The 17,868-nt window shown below is 38.4% G+C and overlaps 2 protein-coding genes across 3 annotated transcripts in view; both read right to left on the minus strand.

Moving 5' to 3' along the window:
- Positions 1-4,007, minus strand: part of MIEF1 (mitochondrial elongation factor 1) — a 33,588-nt gene extending 29,581 nt beyond the window's left edge. Inside the window, exons 1-2 of the mRNA XM_053721280.1 lie at positions 3,864-4,007; positions 2,151-2,337 (exon numbers count right to left, since the gene is read on the minus strand). Coding sequence (XP_053577255.1) covers positions 2,151-2,337; positions 3,864-4,007 — 331 coding nt within the window. The remainder of the gene's footprint in view (positions 1-2,150; positions 2,338-3,863) is intronic.
- Positions 4,008-8,263: 4,256 nt separating this feature from the next.
- LOC128666590 (MIEF1 upstream open reading frame protein) lies at positions 8,264-17,559 on the minus strand. 2 transcript variants are annotated; one of them, XM_053721282.1, is made up of 2 exons: positions 17,509-17,559; positions 8,264-8,512 (listed from the first exon to the last, which is right to left on the minus strand). In XM_053721282.1, exon 2 carries the CDS (start codon positions 8,474-8,476, stop codon positions 8,264-8,266), a length of 213 nt encoding a protein of 70 aa, XP_053577257.1. In that variant the 5' UTR covers positions 8,477-8,512; positions 17,509-17,559. The 2 variants fall into 2 exon arrangements, with proteins under 2 accessions (XP_053577257.1, XP_053577256.1); XM_053721281.1 differs by having other exon boundaries at positions 17,481-17,553.
- Between the last annotated feature and the right edge of the window lie 309 nt (positions 17,560-17,868).

Genomic DNA, 17,868 nt, shown 5'->3' on the forward strand with positions numbered 1-17,868 from the left:
GCCTAATACGTGTTTTACTCCTCTGGATCTAACTGACCTCCACTAGTGGAAATTCCAGAACATCTCATTTAATTGCAAAAACTGTCAAAATATTTTTGACTTCAGCTCACACTGTCAATACTTTTATAACCCCATTACCACTTAACCCTTCTCTTCATCCACTGCCCACCACCTTCAAAGAGATATTTTTTTTTTATTACACAGTGGGTGGCTGAGGCAATCAGAAGCTATCACCTACTGTAGCAAAGCCAAGTGCACTCACAAGCTTCTGCTTACACTGTTAATGCAGATAGTACTGTACCGGGTGCCGTGTTGCCCTACAGTGGGTAGGGCAGCTTCTGATTATTATTATTATTATTATACTGCTGGCGGAACAAACACTTGTGAATATAGGGAGGGGATAAGGATAAAGGGGCTATAAAAGTGTTGATAGGGTGCATGCGGAGCACACAGGCTGGGACAGTATATTGCAATGAAAACAAAGAAATAGACATTTGTGTCCCTTCAAAGCAGCGTTTCCCAAACCCAGTCCTCAGGACCCTTACTCAGGTAAGTTGCCATGGTTACTGACCTGATGATTATTTCACCTGTGCTCTAGTTAAAAGGTAAATGAAACCCATATTTTTTCTTTCCAGATTTAGAAATAACATTCAATTTAAATCAACTTTCTAATTTACTTCCATTATCTAATTTGCTTCATTATTTTGATATCCTTTGCTGAAAAGCATATCTAGAAAGGCTCAGTAGCTGCTGATTGGTGGCTACACATAGATGCTTCGTGTGATTGGCTCACCCATGTGCAGTGCTATTTCTTCAACAACAGATATCTAAAGAATAAAGCAAATTACATAATAAAAGTAAATTGGAATGCTGCTTAAAATTGTATTCTCTATCTGAATCATGAAAGAAATATCTTGGGTTTAATGTCCCTTTAAGGTATAATGAATAACTGGCATGAGTAAGGGTCCTGAGGACTGGGTTTGGGAAACGCTGCTTTAAACAGAAACATCAATATCTAAAGATCTGTTATGTGATCTATAATTAAAGGGACAGTAAACTGATTTTTTTGTATAAAATATTTAGTTATGTGCAATGAAATAATTGTACTTGTAGTCCCCCCCCCATTATGTAATTTATCTCTGAAAATGCTGACTTCTCAAGGCTAACTCTGCTACACATCTTTCCCTGTCATTATTAGAACGTTCATTTTATACTAACATAATAAACGTGGCTAGCCTTGTCTGCAGACTCAACCCCAAATTGGCTCCTCCAAATAAGGCAAATGGTGGGTGGAGTTTGGCTATTAAACAACTGCAGCAAACAAGATGTCATAAAAACATATGGACTTGGCTGATAAGTTGTTTTTTTTTAGCAACAACAAATACCTTTCAAGGCATTTACTGTCCCTTTAACTGTCTCTTTGCAGGTCAGTGAGAGTAAGGTGTTGTGGACCTAATATGATACAACACAGAAAGGTAAATTTCCAAAAATGTAAAAAAAAACAGAGCTGAGAGCAAATTATTTTTGTAAAATGTTGAACGCATCTTTAAAGAGACAGTTTAGCCAGAAATGTTTTCCCCTTTATTTTTTTCCCCAATGGTCCATTTTACCTGCTGGAGTGTATTAAATTGTTTACAAGTAGCTCCTTTACCCTTATTTTGTCATTTGACACAGCTGATTTAGCCTGTGGTATCCCCACCTATACTAAAAGTTTAGGCTATTGCCAGGCAATGTAAACACAGCCAGCATAAGAAATTACACTCCCTGTTGGGTGTAGAAGAGATAACTAATAAAATTATAATTTTTCATTGTTCTCTCTACGTATTGGGCTTTGGTTTACAGACAGATATAAGATAAGGAGGCAAGTACACACAAAGTGATAACAATGAGATCTAATTTTACCTGCAAACGCTACCCATTTCAATAGGCTGTGGTTTCAAAGCACAAAACCAGCTATTTCATATACACAAACCTGAAAAAGCAATTTCTCATACATTTTATACGCTGCAGCTGGTATAACAAGTCACTGAAAATACATTAAAGGAAAAACAATTTTACAGTGTACTGTCCCTTTTATTCATTCCCAGAATCTACATGCAAGAAAGACCAGAACAAATACACAACGGTGAAGAGCAGGCCCCAGTACCCACCGTCACAAGACTCAAATGCAGACGGCTCGGTGGGGAGGGTCTGCAGGCTGCGGCTCACTGTGGTCTTCATGTCCTTGTTGAGAAGCCGTGTAGATGAACCTAACCAATTTGGCTCCTCCCAGCTCCGCTTACCGGATTGACTGGACCGGGAAGGAGTTGCTGGGGCACTGATTGCGCGATCATACATCTGAAACATTTAAACATCAAACTGTAGTACAGGCATAGAAAAACCAGAGATGTAAACACAGGGCAAATATATAAATAACCAATTCCTGTTTATAAGTGTAAAAAAACACAGGAGAGAGGAGTAAGGGCGAGGGCAGCTAACTGGTCAAGGGGGGGGCCCTGTGAGGGGAAAAGGTGAATGATCAGTAATGAGCCATAATCTAAGAGGAATGCAGAGAGAGGAAATATGACCTGTAAAGGCTACAGAGAGAGGGTTATGATCTATAAGAGATATTAACCCCTTCACTAAAAAAGACTTATGTATACATGTTATGCGGTACATTGCCCATCGTACTGGATAACACAATATATATCAGCTTCAGGAAGCTACAGAAGCCTCAGCTGTAAAGTGACAGCTGAGAGCTGCAGGCATCTGTCTTCATATGATAAACAACAATCGCTGCTCCGGTTCCATAGGTAGGTAGATGCCTGATCATTACAGACAGTGACACTGTGTGTGTCACCGTCTGCAACAATCAACTTCTTGTGCTAGTGGGAGGTGTGGGAGGCAGCTGGGCGGCACAGAGGCAGAGGGGCCCTACACTACAGAGAAACATTTTAAGTGAGAGGGAAGAGATGGGAAGCTACACTACAAAAACACATTTTAAGGAAGAGGTAGGGATGGAAAGCTACACTACATAAAAAAAATCAGCTATAGAATAAAAATATTAAAACTGGGTACTGGCAAACAGCTGCCGTTACCTAAGATGGTCGCCAGTAGTAAGGGGGAGATCAGATGGGTGGGATGGTTGAGGAATGATCACTGAGGACAATAATAATAATAATAATAATAATAATAATAATAATAAAATAATAATAATAACCTGCATACTGGCAGACCTTCTGCCAGTACCTAAGATGGGGGTGACAGTGTGGGGTGATGGAGGGAAGAGAACCGTTTGGGAAGATCAGGTAGTGAGAGATGTCAGGTAGGAGGGTAATTTTTACTCTGCATAAAAGAGAAATGACACCTTACAAGCCAATTTATTAACTCCATTCACTGCCAGGACTTTCACATAAGGTGCGCAGCCACCGCAGCATTCTAATTGCCAAAATGCAATGGCAAAGCCATGTATGTCTGCTATTTCTGAACAAAGGGGATCCCAGAGAAGCTTTTACAACCATTTGTCATATGACTGCAGTAGTTGTGTGTAAATAATGTCAGTGAGAAACCCAAAGTTTGTGACAAAGTAATATATATATATTTTTTTTATAAGGTCAAATCTGGAGGCCAAATAGCGGCATCAAATATACCAATATAGGCCTAGACCAATACCATGGGTTATCTACGTTAATTGGTTTTTTTTTTTTTATAGTTTTCATAGGTAATTAAAAAAAAAATTAAAAGCTCTATTTCTGTTTAGAGTGATAGCAAAAATGTACTTTGGGCAAGTTTTTCTCTGAAATTCCCAGTAGCGAAGGGGTTAATAGTAAATTAGAGCTACACAGCTGATCGTCACACAGGAGCCGCACAACAGTTCTACTCACCCTCTTAACTGCCAATGTGGCAATTCCCAGCATAGCAGCTCCCCCCACCCCGAGCACCAAGCGGGCATTGGAAAGCACAAAATCAATTGCAGTGCCGATGCCATTGTCATCCTTCTTTCCTTTTTTCTCGCCAGCTCCTGCCATGCTTCCCTGGGGGGAGACACATGCAACACAGAAACAAACAGATCAGTCATTGGCGTTTATAGTGATTAGTCTTAACATGAAAGTGCCTCTTCCATAAAGCCCTCTATCATCACCTATAAAATAACATACATGTGCTTTAAAACAAGACCTGTGAGCACTTTTCTCCTGAAGATAATGGTCTCTGCGGCTTATCTGTGAAAAGCCGAACTAGATTTGCCGGCCATACATGTACGATTATAATCTAACAGCCGGCTGTGTACTATTGCACTGTAATGGTTTACCGTATTAGCAGTGTGCGGTCATCAGATCAGGACGGGTTTTACTTGTGCAACATTGCAGTATTTTCATGCTACTGTGAACTGTTATTCTTGTTTGTGCACACATTTCATGTAACAAAGCTGTGACACACAGATGCAACCTTCCCTTGTGTAGAAAATGCTGGAAATACGCAGACAGCACAGGCACCAAGAATGGTGTAATAGACCATCACAGTCCCAGAGTAAAACGTATTACACAGCTAAGTCAGTTACGCTGAAAATATTAAAAGACACAAGTTGTTTGAGTTTAAACTTTGATCACTGTTTTTAAGTAATAAACCTGCCAGGTGAAATGACAGTAATAGATTCACACACCGTTTAGCACAAGAGCTCATTAACCTGGATTCTGTTTTTAGCCATAAATAGACCTAAAATAAAGAACAAAATGCTGTAACTGCTTGCAGAGAACTACTGGTCAGGAACTGAGCCAATCAGAGAACAGCATACATGTATAGCTGCCAATCCCCTGCTAGGTGTAGCTAATGAGCAGAAGCGCATTCTGGAGATTTAATGTGGTTAACCCCTTTGCCAGGGTTATCTGTATAGTTCCGTGCAAGCAATAGCGAGTTCACTTCTGTTATAAAATTTGTTTCATTCTCTTGGTATCATTTGTTGAAGGAGCAGCAATGCACTACTGGTTTCTAACTAAACACATGGGTGAGCCACTGACAATCGGTGTGTGTATATATATATATATATATATATATATATATATATATATATATATATATATATATATACACACATATATATATATATATATATATATATACACACACATATATATATATATATATATATATATATATATACACACACATATATATATATATACATATATATATATATATACACACACATACATATATATATATATATATATATATATATATATATATATATATATATATATATATATATATATATATATATACACACACACACACACACACACACACACACATCAATCAGCAGCTAGAACCTAGGTTATTTGCTGCTCCTGGGCTTTCCTAGATAAACCTTTCAGCAAAGGATAGCAAGAGAGGGAAGCAAATTAAATACAATTAAATTGCAAAGTTTTTTAAAATTGTATGCTCTGTCTAAACCATTTATGTCTAATTCTGACTTTACTGTCACTTTAAAGCTTTCTACTATATTGACATAAATACATCCTCAGGCAAAAAGTACCACAGTCTGATTGTATAAAAATAAAAACATATTACAAATCCAGCAATTAAACAAACAATTATAGATAGAAGCCATCATCAGATACTGGCATATTTTGACTAAAGATTAACCCCTTAATGACCACAATGTACCCTGTATGTCACTGGTCGTTAAGGGTTTTTTTAGGACATAATAGCACAAGTCTAGCAAGAACACGCTATTAATACCCTCCCTCCAGCAGGCTTTGTGGAACAGAGCAGTCTCAACGCTGGTGGCAAGACCGTGCTATAAAACAATCAAGTCCCAAAAAAAGGCCAGTGACATACAGGGTACGTCGCTGGTCCTTAAGGGGTTAAAAAAAAACTTTGTCGGAAGCACAACAAGGCAGCTGTTTTGCAAGAGCACTAGAGGGCAGCACTATATCCTGTCATGTAGTGCTACAGATGCTACCTAGGCATCTCTTAAAGAATACCATGGGAACAAAGCAAATTTTATAATAGAAGTAAACTGGAGAGTTTATAAAAGTGGGGCAGTCAACTTGATAGCAGCACGGAGTGTGAGCTCCCTAATAAAACTCTAATATTGTTTATATTAGGTTACTATAGACAAGCCCAAGCTTACTTCCTTGGTAGTGTAGCTACCCGGACCAGTTAAGATGGTTTATCATAACTGGACATAGAGTGAACATTGGTTCTCCCCCACCAGAGGAATAGAGGCTGCTCTACTGCAATCCAAGAGGGTGAAGTGTACAAACTATGTTCTGAACGAGCTGACTGCAGTGCGCTTGCCTCGGATAGAGGTTCTAATTTCATCCTGTCCAGCGCTTGCTAAAGAGGCATGGGCTGTTGCACAGACTGCTCCACAGAAGAAGTATACACCGAGACATTCCAGTGACGGGTTCATGAAGGTCTAATTCATTTTTTGTACTGCAAGTTGCCCGGGTGCTTTTATGGTGACTACTTAGAATGGTGGCTGTTATCAATTATTGTTAGCATGATTAGCGCCATCTTGTTCTTAACTGCCATTTTGTCTATGGCATCCATCTTGTCTGAATAATATTTATTATAGCAATTATTCTGTAGAAATACATATTTCTTATTAGTTTGTTAGAGCTAGTTTTGGCCTTGCAGATGTTCTGGGCAAGGTGCCTGGAAATCGCTCTCTCTATAAGATGCACACATAACCTTGCTTTGGTACTAGATGCACTTCTTATTATGACTATAGAAATATTGCTTCTCAAAACTCTGCTTTACCGAATTATAATAATGAGCTAGTATTTTTCCTGACAAACACTGTGTAAAATGACGCGGTCATAACGTGTCATCATGTTAACCCTGTATGCTGCAATTGTCGCCTATAAGACATGTTGTGTGTCTTTCAATAAAGAAGAATGGTTTTAGACTTATTGCTGCGTGGTCTGAAGTGCTGTTCTCAGGATATCCTTATCAAATAAATTCATTTCCAGTTGGTACGGTACGCTCGAGGCCCAGTCCTGACTGGCACTGTCCCCCCTGAAAACAACACCTAACAGTGGCTGAGGGGATTCTCCATGTGAAGTCTAATCTTTAAATTTCATACGAGAAGGAATGCAAACAAAGGAAAGGTTTTGTACTGTATTGCAAGTGCCGGACATGTTGGAGTACCCTCCAAGCCAGGTCTATCACGCTACAGAGGCTTATAGAAGAGCAATGGGGCTCAACTCAAATTCAGAACACTACTCGCTTGTTCCCCTGTATTGGGACAAAACCCTTACAGTGCATAACTATGCAGGCATTTCCCCTTTGCTTTTTTGAGGAAGATACTTTTACACTCTATAAGTTTTGTCTCAATGTGAGGGAGAAAAACTGATACCCTATATTTTCCAAATTGTGAGACCCCTTCTGCCTCTTACATGGCATGTTCCTAAGGGACAGAAAACATCTGTGACTGCAAAATCACAAAATGCATGGTTGCCATCAGGCATCGGATAATCGCTCGTTTGGACAAGCACACATAGGGCTATAGCTTTTGTGCATGCCTTCCTCCATATTACTCATAGTCACTCATTAAAATACGGTGTTCATTCATGAACATATAGATTCAGAAATCTCAAATGTTTTTTGATCATATATTGGTAAAATGAAGTTTCTCCTTAGATGCTGGTTTGGATTATACAGTTCGATCTTGCAATATAGTATTAAATAACAAAAAAACTATAGCTCTGTTGGCCAATTAAACAAAGAGAAAAAATACCCCAGCATAAAATGAATTACATGTTAAATACGTAAGCAGTCTATGCTTAGCAGAGCTATTTCCTTTAGCATTTACAGTTTAGAAATGAGAATTTTTTTTATTGAGAAAGACCTCTATATTGTCTCCTACCTCTCTGATTTTGTATACAAAATTGCCTAACTCATTCCTCTAGTATTACTTGAGGCACATAAAATAATTTAGTGGTAACCACTAATTAGCGGTCTTATAGGGGCTATGGTGCAATAGAAGTGAATTCTATCATGTAATGCCCCAGGATATAGGTGGTGCATTATACCTTGTTGGTGTTTAGAGACTAGCACGCTGACATTATGAGGTAAATTTACCAGCCTTGCAGGCAGACGAGAACCTGTCCGCATGCAATTGACACTTGTGATGTTTTGCAATGCCGCCCCCAATTAAAATGAACATCAAAGACCTAGACAGCAAATAAGCCAAAAATCCAGGAACCTACCTGAATGTTGCAGGGTCCTACAGAAAGCACAGAGTTGCAGCTACACCCACAGGTGCCCTACTATCCAGTTACACCAGGCCCCCAAGCTTGGTCCTGAGGAAAAAGTGGCCCTTCTCCAGCTGTCTCTCCTTGTCCTTTAGCTGTGTCAACCCTTGTTGTTTCCTAAACTCTCGACGTATATATGAAGCGTAGTAGTCACGGTCCGTGTACTGCAGCTGGCGACCCTGACGCAGAAGTGCTCTGTATAGAGTCAGAACCGCCTCACGGGACCAGCCCGCCATGGCAGAGAGACGAAGAGGAGCGTCGGCTGGGCCACTCTGAGGAATAAAGAGAGACGATTATAAGGTTTCAGAGATGTAAGTTGTATTAACACTTATCCTAAAAATATGCTAATAGAAACATGTTCTAGAGCGTCACAATTATTACCAGAGCTGGAAGTTTCAACTGGTCCCAAACAAGCAAGAAATTAGGCTTTTTTTTGCTATATTTAATACTGACTGGAAATGATAAATTACTTAAAAATTTACATTCTTATACAAAAAAATGACAGAGCCCATAAAGACTTAGAAGATGTGACTTTTGGAATAGTAATTTCAGATTTCCTTTTAGTTTAACCGCCAAATGTTTTACAGGTAAAGTGACACGGATGCGCAGCCAATCAGAAGTGGGAGCTGCATGACACCACCAACACATGTTCTAAACAGGCTTTGAGCACACTTAAACACAATATATAAAGATTGTGGAGTTATTAAAGAAATACACGTATTAAGTGAAACTTTATTGTAACCATGTTAAAATTCCTAGACACACAGGAAGTATCACACACATACAATTCCTTTATGTCCTCTGAATGAAAGGGTTAATTATCAGTCCACCCCTTTCGCAACATCGCTAATCAGACCAACATAAAGGATTAACACAAGTTAAAAATGAGACCATAGGGCTTAGGGAAGTAGCATACAATTTTCATTTATCATTACTTGTATGGGAGTAAGTAAGGATAATGTCAGTGCCTCAGTGTTATATATCAATCCCTCAGATAGTGGGTGTCTATATCTTTAAGACACTCACTGGATAATAACTAGAAGCCTCTATCATTCACCACCTTCTTCAACTATTGTGGTACATACAACTCCCCATATCAATTATGTAAGCTTATTGTTCATAGTGGGCAGCTATGATTCAAACATAGAATCTAATCTGATACATGTCATGTAACTCTCATTCCTTATGGTAATTCTCTAATAAATTGTAGGATCTTATCATACAAGCCTGTATATCAATCACACAGACGCACTGTTTTCTTATATATTAGTAGGTTGTATATGGTGCTGGTAATCCCCCCTTGTGTATTTAAGCACCAAGTTAGATTTGAGTTATTACGCAAAAAGATTCATTCAGTTGCCACTCTGTTTCAATCACATACACACACTGATTCTTGCAACACTGTAGTCAACAGTTTACCACATAGGGGTTAAGCATGCAACCTCAGGCTAATATATATTGAACAGTAGCACAATTTTAATCCGTTTCACCTAATATAATTTTATCCTTAACAATCTAGGACCATTTAAATGGGTGCTGATTCCTTCATGTATCCACTATGTAGTTACAGATAAGAGTTAGTGATCTAACCATAAATAGTATCTTATTTTTTGCTAAATATTATCGCTATTTGCGATCCACAGAGAGTTAAATAAGTTTTTTACAAAACGCCATTTACCAAAATCATAATTAGTTTTAAGTGTATGTGATTAAAACACAGAGTGGCAACTGAATGAATCTTTTTGCGTAATAACTCAAATCTAACTTGGTGCTTAAATACACAAGGGGGGATTACCAGCACCATATACAGCCTACTAATATATAAGAAAACAGTGCGTCTGTGTGATTGATATACAGACTTGTATGATAAGATCCTACGATTTATTAGAGAATTACCATATGGAATGAGAGTTACATGACATGTATCAGATTAGATTCTTTGTTTGAATCATAGCTGCCTACTATGAACAATAAGCTTACATTGTTGATATGGGGAGTTGTATGTACCACAATAGTTAAAGAAGGTGGTGAATGATATAGGCTTCTAGTTATTATCCAGTGAGTGTCTTAAAAGATATAGACACCCACTATCTGAGGGATTGATATATAACACTGAGGAACTGACATTATCCTTATTTACTCCCATACAAGTAATGATAAATGAAAATTGTATGCTACTACCCCAAGCCCTATGGTCTCATTTTTAACTTGTGTTAATCCTTTATGTTGGTCTGATTAGCGATGTTGCGAAAGGGGTGGACTGATAATTAACACTTTCATTCAGTTCTCCAATAATGCCTACCAAAACAAGAGAAAAGAAAGGTACTAAAATGCCAGAGGCTAGCCTTGAGACTACTAATGAACCTTTAAATGATCCACAAATATTGATTGCCCAAATAAATTTGCTCTTTACACCTCAATTCGAGGCAATTAAACAAGACCTTTCTAATATCTCGACAAATTTAGATATGCTTACTACTGAAGTAAAGCAATTCTCTGCAAGGCTTACAGAAGCGGAGAATAGAATTTCAGATGTGGAAGACTTGGTAAATAATCACGACAGTATTTTAGTTAAACAAGAAACTCAGATAAGAAATTTACAAGCCCGTCTGGAGGATATTGAGGATCGCTCCAGGCGGAATAATTTAAGAATAGTAGGTCTCCCGGAGACAGCAGAGTTCGAAAATATGCTGAATTTTGCATCTAATACTTTACCCCAGCTACTGGGATTTTCCCCCTCTAAACTACCTTTACAGATAGAAAGAGCACATAGGGTAGGTCCAAGGAAATATAACGAGGACGGTTCTCCAAGAATTAGAGTCTGCATATTTAAGGTTTTGAGGTTTCAAGACAAAGTCGAGCTGCTTAAGTTATATAGGAAAACGGATACATTTAATATTGCTAATAAAAGAGTCTTTATATTTCAAGATTTTTCGAATGAGACTTCCTCAAAGAGGAGAAATATGGCCCCCTACTGTTCCCAATTGATAGAGAGAGGTGTAAAAGCACATATGGTTTATCCAGCCAGAATTATTGTAGAAAAGGATGGTACAAAGAAAAACCTAAACTCTATAACGGAAGCTAAAGAGTTTATAGCTAATCTTGATTCCCTACAGAACTAGAGAGAGATCTCAATTGTAATAAAACTAGGCTACTATGAGTTGTAAGGTGATATGGATTTTATTGTATGTCTTTTTTTTTTTTTTTTTTTTTTTTTTTTTTTCTCTCTCTCTTTGCTTTTTTTCTTCCCTTTCCCCCCCCCCCCCCCCTTCTACTAGGTAAATCAGGATTTTAATTGGAGGTTATGACAGAGTTTTGTAAAAACTTTAAGATACTGTCCTGGAACGTGGGGGGTATCTCTTCCCCGGCCAAACGTAAATTGATTATAAAAACGCTAGGTAAATCATCACCAAGTATTGTCTTTCTCCAAGAAACCCATTTAAAAGACAAGGAAATAGTCAAGTTGAAATCAAAATGGGTGGGGGAAGTTATAGGAGCGCCCTGTCTAGGTAGAAAAAGTGGAGTGGCGATTTTATTCAATAAAGACCTGATATATAGTGTCTCATGCATTGAGATAGATGTGGAGGCTAGATATATTATTGTACAAGTCCAAATGAAAAATACAAAATTAATCTTATGTAATATATATGGCCCTAATGGATTCTCTCCCTCTTTCTGGGATAAGATGAAGGCCAAATTATTCCCATACATTAAATATAACCTCATTGTAGCTGGAGACTTTAATATGTGTTTATATCCGGACCTAGAAAGAATGAATGTAGATCATCAAGCCCGATATAATAGACAGGCTAAATATTTTAAAAAGCTGTGTACCTACCTGAAATTAACTGATATTTGGAGGGCGAAGAATCCAGATAAAATTAAATTTACGTGTGAATCCAAGTCCTTTAAAACGTTTTCACGAATAGATTATATTCTAATCTCGGAATCCCTCTCTATTATTAAAGCTCAGGCGTCTATAAATGATATAATGATCTCCGACCATGCTATTATATCGCTGTATTTTGACACATTGGTGAAAGCTAAAGACAAAGTAAATACCTTCTATTTCCCTAGATATCTATATAATAATCTTAGGTTTAATAATTGGTTAAGACAGAAGTGGAAAGACTATTGTACATTAAATATAGCGCAATATAATTCGATTGAAAATTTTTGGGAAGCCTCTAAGGCGGTTTTGAGAGGAGAGATTGGCGCTTATGTATATGCTAGAAAGAAAAAAGCAAGCTTGATTGAAAAGCAAATGATGAATAGTGTTAGGAATGCATACAGGAGATTTTTTAATAATCATAGTGAGGAAAACTGGGGAAAATATATCAAGGCTAGACAGGAAAGGGACATATTACTAAAACAAAGAGCGCAGGAGGAAGACATTAGACTCAATATGCATTTCAGGGCTTTTCATGGATGCTCAGCTAAATACTTATCCATGATAGTTCGGAATAGGAAAAAAAAAAATTATATATTGGCAGTTAAGGAGAGAGAGACGAGATGTACGGATAACACAGAGATTATGAGGGTTTTTCATGACTATTATCAGAATTTATATTGTGAGAAGAAAAGTGATGCAGTAAATCTTGAAGAGTTTTGGGCTAAAATTCAAACCCCGAAAATAAATCAGGAAAATTTAAATCTATTAAATGCCCCTATATCATTGGAAGAAGTGACGGAGGCAATAAGAAACGCGAAACTAAATAAAGCAGCAGGGCCAGATGGCTTCCCAGCAGAGTATTTGAAAATCTTAATGGAGGACATTGTCCCTACTTTACAAAAACTTTACAATAATTATTTTATTTCAAATAAGCCCATCTCAAATTATTTTTCTGCTGCAAATATATCTTTAATATATAAAAAAGGGAAAGATCCGGAAGATCCCGCCTCATATAGGCCCATATCAGTATTAAATTCCGATTACAAAATACTAACCTCTATAATCGCTAGTAGACTGGCTCATTGTCTCACCGATCTTATTCATCCAGATCAAACTGGCTTCATGATAAATAGGAATTCTTCGAAAAATATTCGAAAGCTTGTTACATATGTGGATTATATATGGTCTATAAAAGGTACAGCGAATTCCCAACTAATGCAGGATCTAGCAATTCTTACACTGGATGCCGAAAAGGCGTTTGATTCGATCAATTGGGAATATTTATTTAGCTCAGTTTCAAAATTCGGACTCCAAAATCAATTTCTGGGTTTTATTCGTAATCTGTATAAGAACCCTATTTCCTATCTGTTGGTGAACGGCTCCCTTTCATCTAAAATTATAATGGGTAGAGGCACGAGACAGGGTTGCCCCCTATCGCCACTCTTGTTTAATTTAGCTGTGGAGCCTCTTGCAATATGGCTTAGGGATATAATAGTAGGAGTAAAGCTAGGCACGAGTAAATTAAAAATATTACTGTACGCTGATGATTTATTGATTTTTCTGCAGAACACTACACAGTCAATTCCATTAATAGTAGACACTTTACAGTTTTTCGCATCATTTTCCGGATATAATATTAACTGTAATAAGAGTGAAATTATGTGGTTAAATAAAACTAATATTAGTCTGCAACAAATCCCATTTAGAACCACTGAAACCCTTAATTACTTAGGTATTAAACTTAGTGCCAATCCTAATAAGTGGTACATAGAGAACTTTTGTCCTTTGACCCAAAAAATTATTGCGGATTTAAAGTTATGGGTATCTTTGCCCCTGTCAATTTCAGCCCGAGTAAATCTAATTAAGACTATTGTCTTCCCTAGACTAGTATATTCACTCCAAAATTTACCGCTTTTGATTAAGACTTATGATCGACAGAGAATTAACGCTGCTTTTTCTAATTTTATTTGGAAAGATAAGAAACCAAGAATAGCGTTAAAAAAGATGATGCAACCATATAAAATGGCAGGTTTTGCCCTACCAGACATTCACCTTTATAATATTGCTTTTTTAGCTAAAATAGCAATTGAGTGGTTGACAGATATAAATAAGGTTTCATCAAATGATATCGAGAGTTTTTTTGTATATCCTTTTTCTTTGAAAGCGATTTTACATTGTCCATTGAAAGTACTTCCGAGGAATATAGATTGTTTAATCTCCATTAAGAATATCATCATAGCTTGGTATAAACTGTGTGGCATATTAGATATGGATCCATATTATTCTGATTTTCTTCCTATAAGGGGCAATCCTAGTTTTACACCTGGAATCAATCAAGCTTTATTTAGAAAATGGGCAGACAAAGGAGTGAAGTATATTAATCAGGTATTAACGAATGACTGGTGTGTTGTCTCCTTTGAAACCCTAGTATCACAATTTGAAATACCTAGAACTAGTTTTTTTGGTTATTTACAAGTCAGACATTTTATAGAAGATATGAGAAGGGATAGGGATCAATTTAAGGAATGGACTGAAATTAAAGGATATATACATCAATATGTGGTGGGCTCTACATCTATCTCTTTGTTATATGATATCTTACTTGCTAAACAAAGCCTTATTTCCTTGAATAAAATACATGATAACTGGAAATATAATTTTCCTAATCTAGAGTTAACAAAAATAAATACAAGTCTTCTGACTACAAGGAAGTTAACTATACCTATGAGCTGGAAAGAATCCCATTATAAACTTATTAATAATTTTTATTTAACCCCAGCCCGATTGACGAAAATGTATCCAGCACAAAGTTTTAGCTGCCCGCGTTGTAACTTTGCGAAAGCGGACATATGTCATATGTTTTATCTCTGTCCTAAAATGAAGCAAGGGTGGGAGAAGCTAGTTTACTGGATCAATAAACTTTATAATTCAAATATATCTATAGACATGGAAACAGTTATGTTTTTAAAAAGGTATAATCCGGATCTAGGAATACAAGTTAAAATTTTAAATATACTTATACTACTGGTAAGACATTTGATCGTAAAAAACTGGAAATCTATAGCTGCACCCTCATTGGCTAGGATAATAAAGGAAATTCAAAACCATATTGTATTTGAATCATTTCATATGAAGAATGTTAAGGAGCATAAAGTAAAAAGATTTATATTAGGATGGTTACCTATAATTAAAACATATACATTACAGATCCAGAAACAAATTTTGTACCCTTTTTTAAGTTCTGAGACGTTCGCAGAACTAGCTACGCTAGACATATTTCCAGCGAATTGGTATTCTTCAAGTAGAGAAATTTAGTTCTCCAAGTCATGAAGTACTAGTAAGATAGGGTTAAGAGGATAGAGTAGGACGAGGGGATGAAGGGGGGGGGGGGGGGTTTGCCCCCCTTTTTCCCCTTTTTTTTTTTTTTTTTTTTTCTCCTCTCCCACTTCTTCTTTCTTTCTCTTCTTCTTCTTTTTTCTTATTTATGTTTATTTTGTTGTATATAATTGGAAAATGTGAGGAACACATTTGGGTTAACAGAAAAAACAATACAGGAAAAATGTAAGACAAATTTGAAAACAAAATGATGTTTAATTTTCTTTGGATGTTTATATATGTTTTGTCCTATTGGAAAATAATAGGCAATGTACGCCTTAAAATGAACAAGTTGCTGAATTTTGATTGTATTATTATAAATGTGTTTCACTTAATAAAGAAATATTAAAAAAAAAAAAAACACTTTCATTCAGAGGACATAAAGGAATTGTATGTGTGTGATACTTCCTGTGTGTCTAGGAATTTTAACATGGTTACAATAAAGTTTCACTTTTTAATACGTGTATTTCTTTAATAACTCCACAATCTTTATATATTGTTTAAATCAACATTGTGCTCAATTCAGCATAGCGGAGATATCCACTCCCAAAAATTTGTTTGGTTGAGCACACTTACCTAGGGTTACTAGAGAAAAAATGACATGCTGTAACAATGGATTAGTTAGAATTAGAACATGTTTAACAAGCGTGACATTCTACTGCATTTGTACAATGGGAACGGAATATTGTAATCAGCACAAATATTTCATAAATTACAGGTACACTTCACAAATCCCAAGGTTGTGACACCCAGCAGAAGAAACCCGCCTGCGGGCCCTTACTGCCTGCAGACTTACACCCCCTTGCGGGCCCTTACTGCCTGCAGACTTACACCCCCTTGCGGGCCCTTACTGCCTGCAGACTTACACCCCCTTGCGGGCCCTTACTGCCTGCAGACTTACACCCCCTTGCGGGCCCTTACTGCCTGCAGACTTACACCCCCTTGCGGGCCCTTACTGCCTGCAGACTTACACCCCCTTGCGGGCCCTTACTGCCTGCAGACTTACACCCCCTTGCGGGCCCTTACTGCCTGCAGACTTACACCCCCTTGCGGGCCCTTACTGCCTGCAGACTTACACCCCCTTGCGGGCCCTTACTGCCTGCAGACTTACACCCCCTTGCGGGCCCTTACTGCCTGCAGACTTACACCCCCTTGCGGGCCCTTACTGCCTGCAGACTTACACCCCCTTGCGGGCCCTTACTGCCTGCAGACTTACACCCCCTTGCGGGCCCTTACTGCCTGCAGACTTACACCCCCTTGCGGGCCCTTACTGCCTGCAGACTTACACCCCCTTGCGGGCCCTTACTGCCTGCAGACTTACACCCCCTTGCGGGCCCTTACTGCCTGCAGACTTACACCCCCTGCAGGTCCTTACTGCCTGCAGACTTACACCCCCTGCAGGTCATTACTGCCTGCAGACTTACACCCCCTGCAGGTCATTACTGCCTGCAGACTTACACCCCCTGCAGGTCATTACTGCCTGCAGACTTACACCCCCTGCAGGTCAATACTGCCTGCAGACTTACACCCCCTGCAGGTCATTACTGCCTGCAGACTTACACCCCCTGCAGGTCATTACTGCCTGCAGACTTACACCCCCTGCAGGTCATAACTACTTGTAGACTTACACCCCTGCAGGTCATAACTACTTGTAGACTTACACCCCCTGCAGGTCATAACTACCAGTAAACTTACACCCCCTGCAAGTCATTACTACTTGGAAAATACACCATTTTATTTCATTACTATTTAGCACACCTGGTTTGTGTGTGCCAGAGGGCTGGGTCTTTGCCTTCAGTAAGGGTACTGATATGTGACAAAACACACACTACTGTGCAGTCACCAGGGCCTCTATTCTGCCTGTATAAAAGTGTCAGTACCATAGGGTGCGTGGGTTCCACCCTAGCACCATTCCAATAAAGGCTCAGTGTCACGTATCATATACAACTCCAACCACATAGTCTACTACTCACCCTCCCGCCACACAGCCCAGTACGGTACCTCCCGCTAAGCAACTTGTCAGGGTCGCCGGTAATATGGCGGAACTTCCGGTGTCACAGGAGGAGGAGACTTCCGGGCTCCACAACCATAGAGAAGGTATAGCAAGGAGACAGTTAGTCTCAGGGTCCGCCAACAATGGAGGATACAAAAATTGATATTTCCGGGTGTATAAACCATAGAGAGAGCATTTATGGGTAGAAGGGCTGAGAGAAGTGCGGCTGTTTGGCGCCAGGTTTATCACCGAGCAGCGGCCATGTTGTCTGCGTTACAAGTAATGTTAGTCTCTAAACTGACAGCTTGTTGGCTACGGGTCAGATACGCATACAAAGTAGTACAGTATATGTACATAGTGAAATCTCA

The sequence above is a fragment of the Bombina bombina genome, chromosome 7, assembly GCF_027579735.1.
Source record: "Bombina bombina isolate aBomBom1 chromosome 7, aBomBom1.pri, whole genome shotgun sequence".
Classification (NCBI taxonomy): Eukaryota; Metazoa; Chordata; class Amphibia; order Anura; family Bombinatoridae; genus Bombina; species Bombina bombina.

Excerpts from the sequence above, each read along its gene's own strand:
- LOC128666590 (XM_053721282.1), bottom strand. The coding sequence starts at position 8,476 with ATGGCGGGCTGGTCCCGTGAGGCGGTTCTGACTCTATACAGAGCACTT.